At 65.3% G+C, this 271-nt stretch overlaps 1 protein-coding gene across 1 annotated transcript in view; it reads right to left on the bottom strand.

Annotated features, from left to right (window-relative positions):
• Positions 1-6: 6 nt before the first annotated feature.
• TMEM200B (transmembrane protein 200B) overlaps positions 7-271 on the bottom strand; it is a gene marked incomplete at its 3' end in the record, with an annotated part of 752 nt that continues 487 nt past the window's right edge. The window contains 1 exon segment of the mRNA XM_010175831.1: positions 7-271. This exon segment is cut by the window's right edge and continues 29 nt beyond it. Within this exon segment, the coding sequence (XP_010174133.1) occupies positions 7-271 (265 nt within the window).

Raw genomic sequence — 271 nt, 5'->3', positions numbered from 1 at the left:
GAGGAGGGAGGCGGCTGGAGAAGCTGCTGGGTGCTGGAGGAGCTCAGCCGTGGCCTGGAGCCTGTTGGGACCGTAGCAGTTGGACCACTTGCTGCCGGGACCGGGACAGGAGAGATCCACCTGGTAGCAGCCCTCCACGCACTCGGCGTTGGCTTTGGGGATGGGTTGGCCATCCCCACGTTGGCAGTGCCCATCCTCGGGGCCGGTCCCCTTAGGAAGACCCGTTGCCATGGAGTAGAGACCCTTCTGCATCAGCCTGCGGGTCTCCATG

The sequence above is a fragment of the Antrostomus carolinensis genome, unplaced genomic scaffold (assembly GCF_000700745.2).
Source record: "Antrostomus carolinensis isolate BGI_N321 unplaced genomic scaffold, ASM70074v2 scaffold37850, whole genome shotgun sequence".
In the NCBI taxonomy this organism is placed as follows: domain Eukaryota; kingdom Metazoa; phylum Chordata; class Aves; order Caprimulgiformes; family Caprimulgidae; genus Antrostomus; species Antrostomus carolinensis.
Note: the sequence above shows the minus strand (reverse complement) of the source record. Positions and strands in the feature narration are given on the sequence as shown.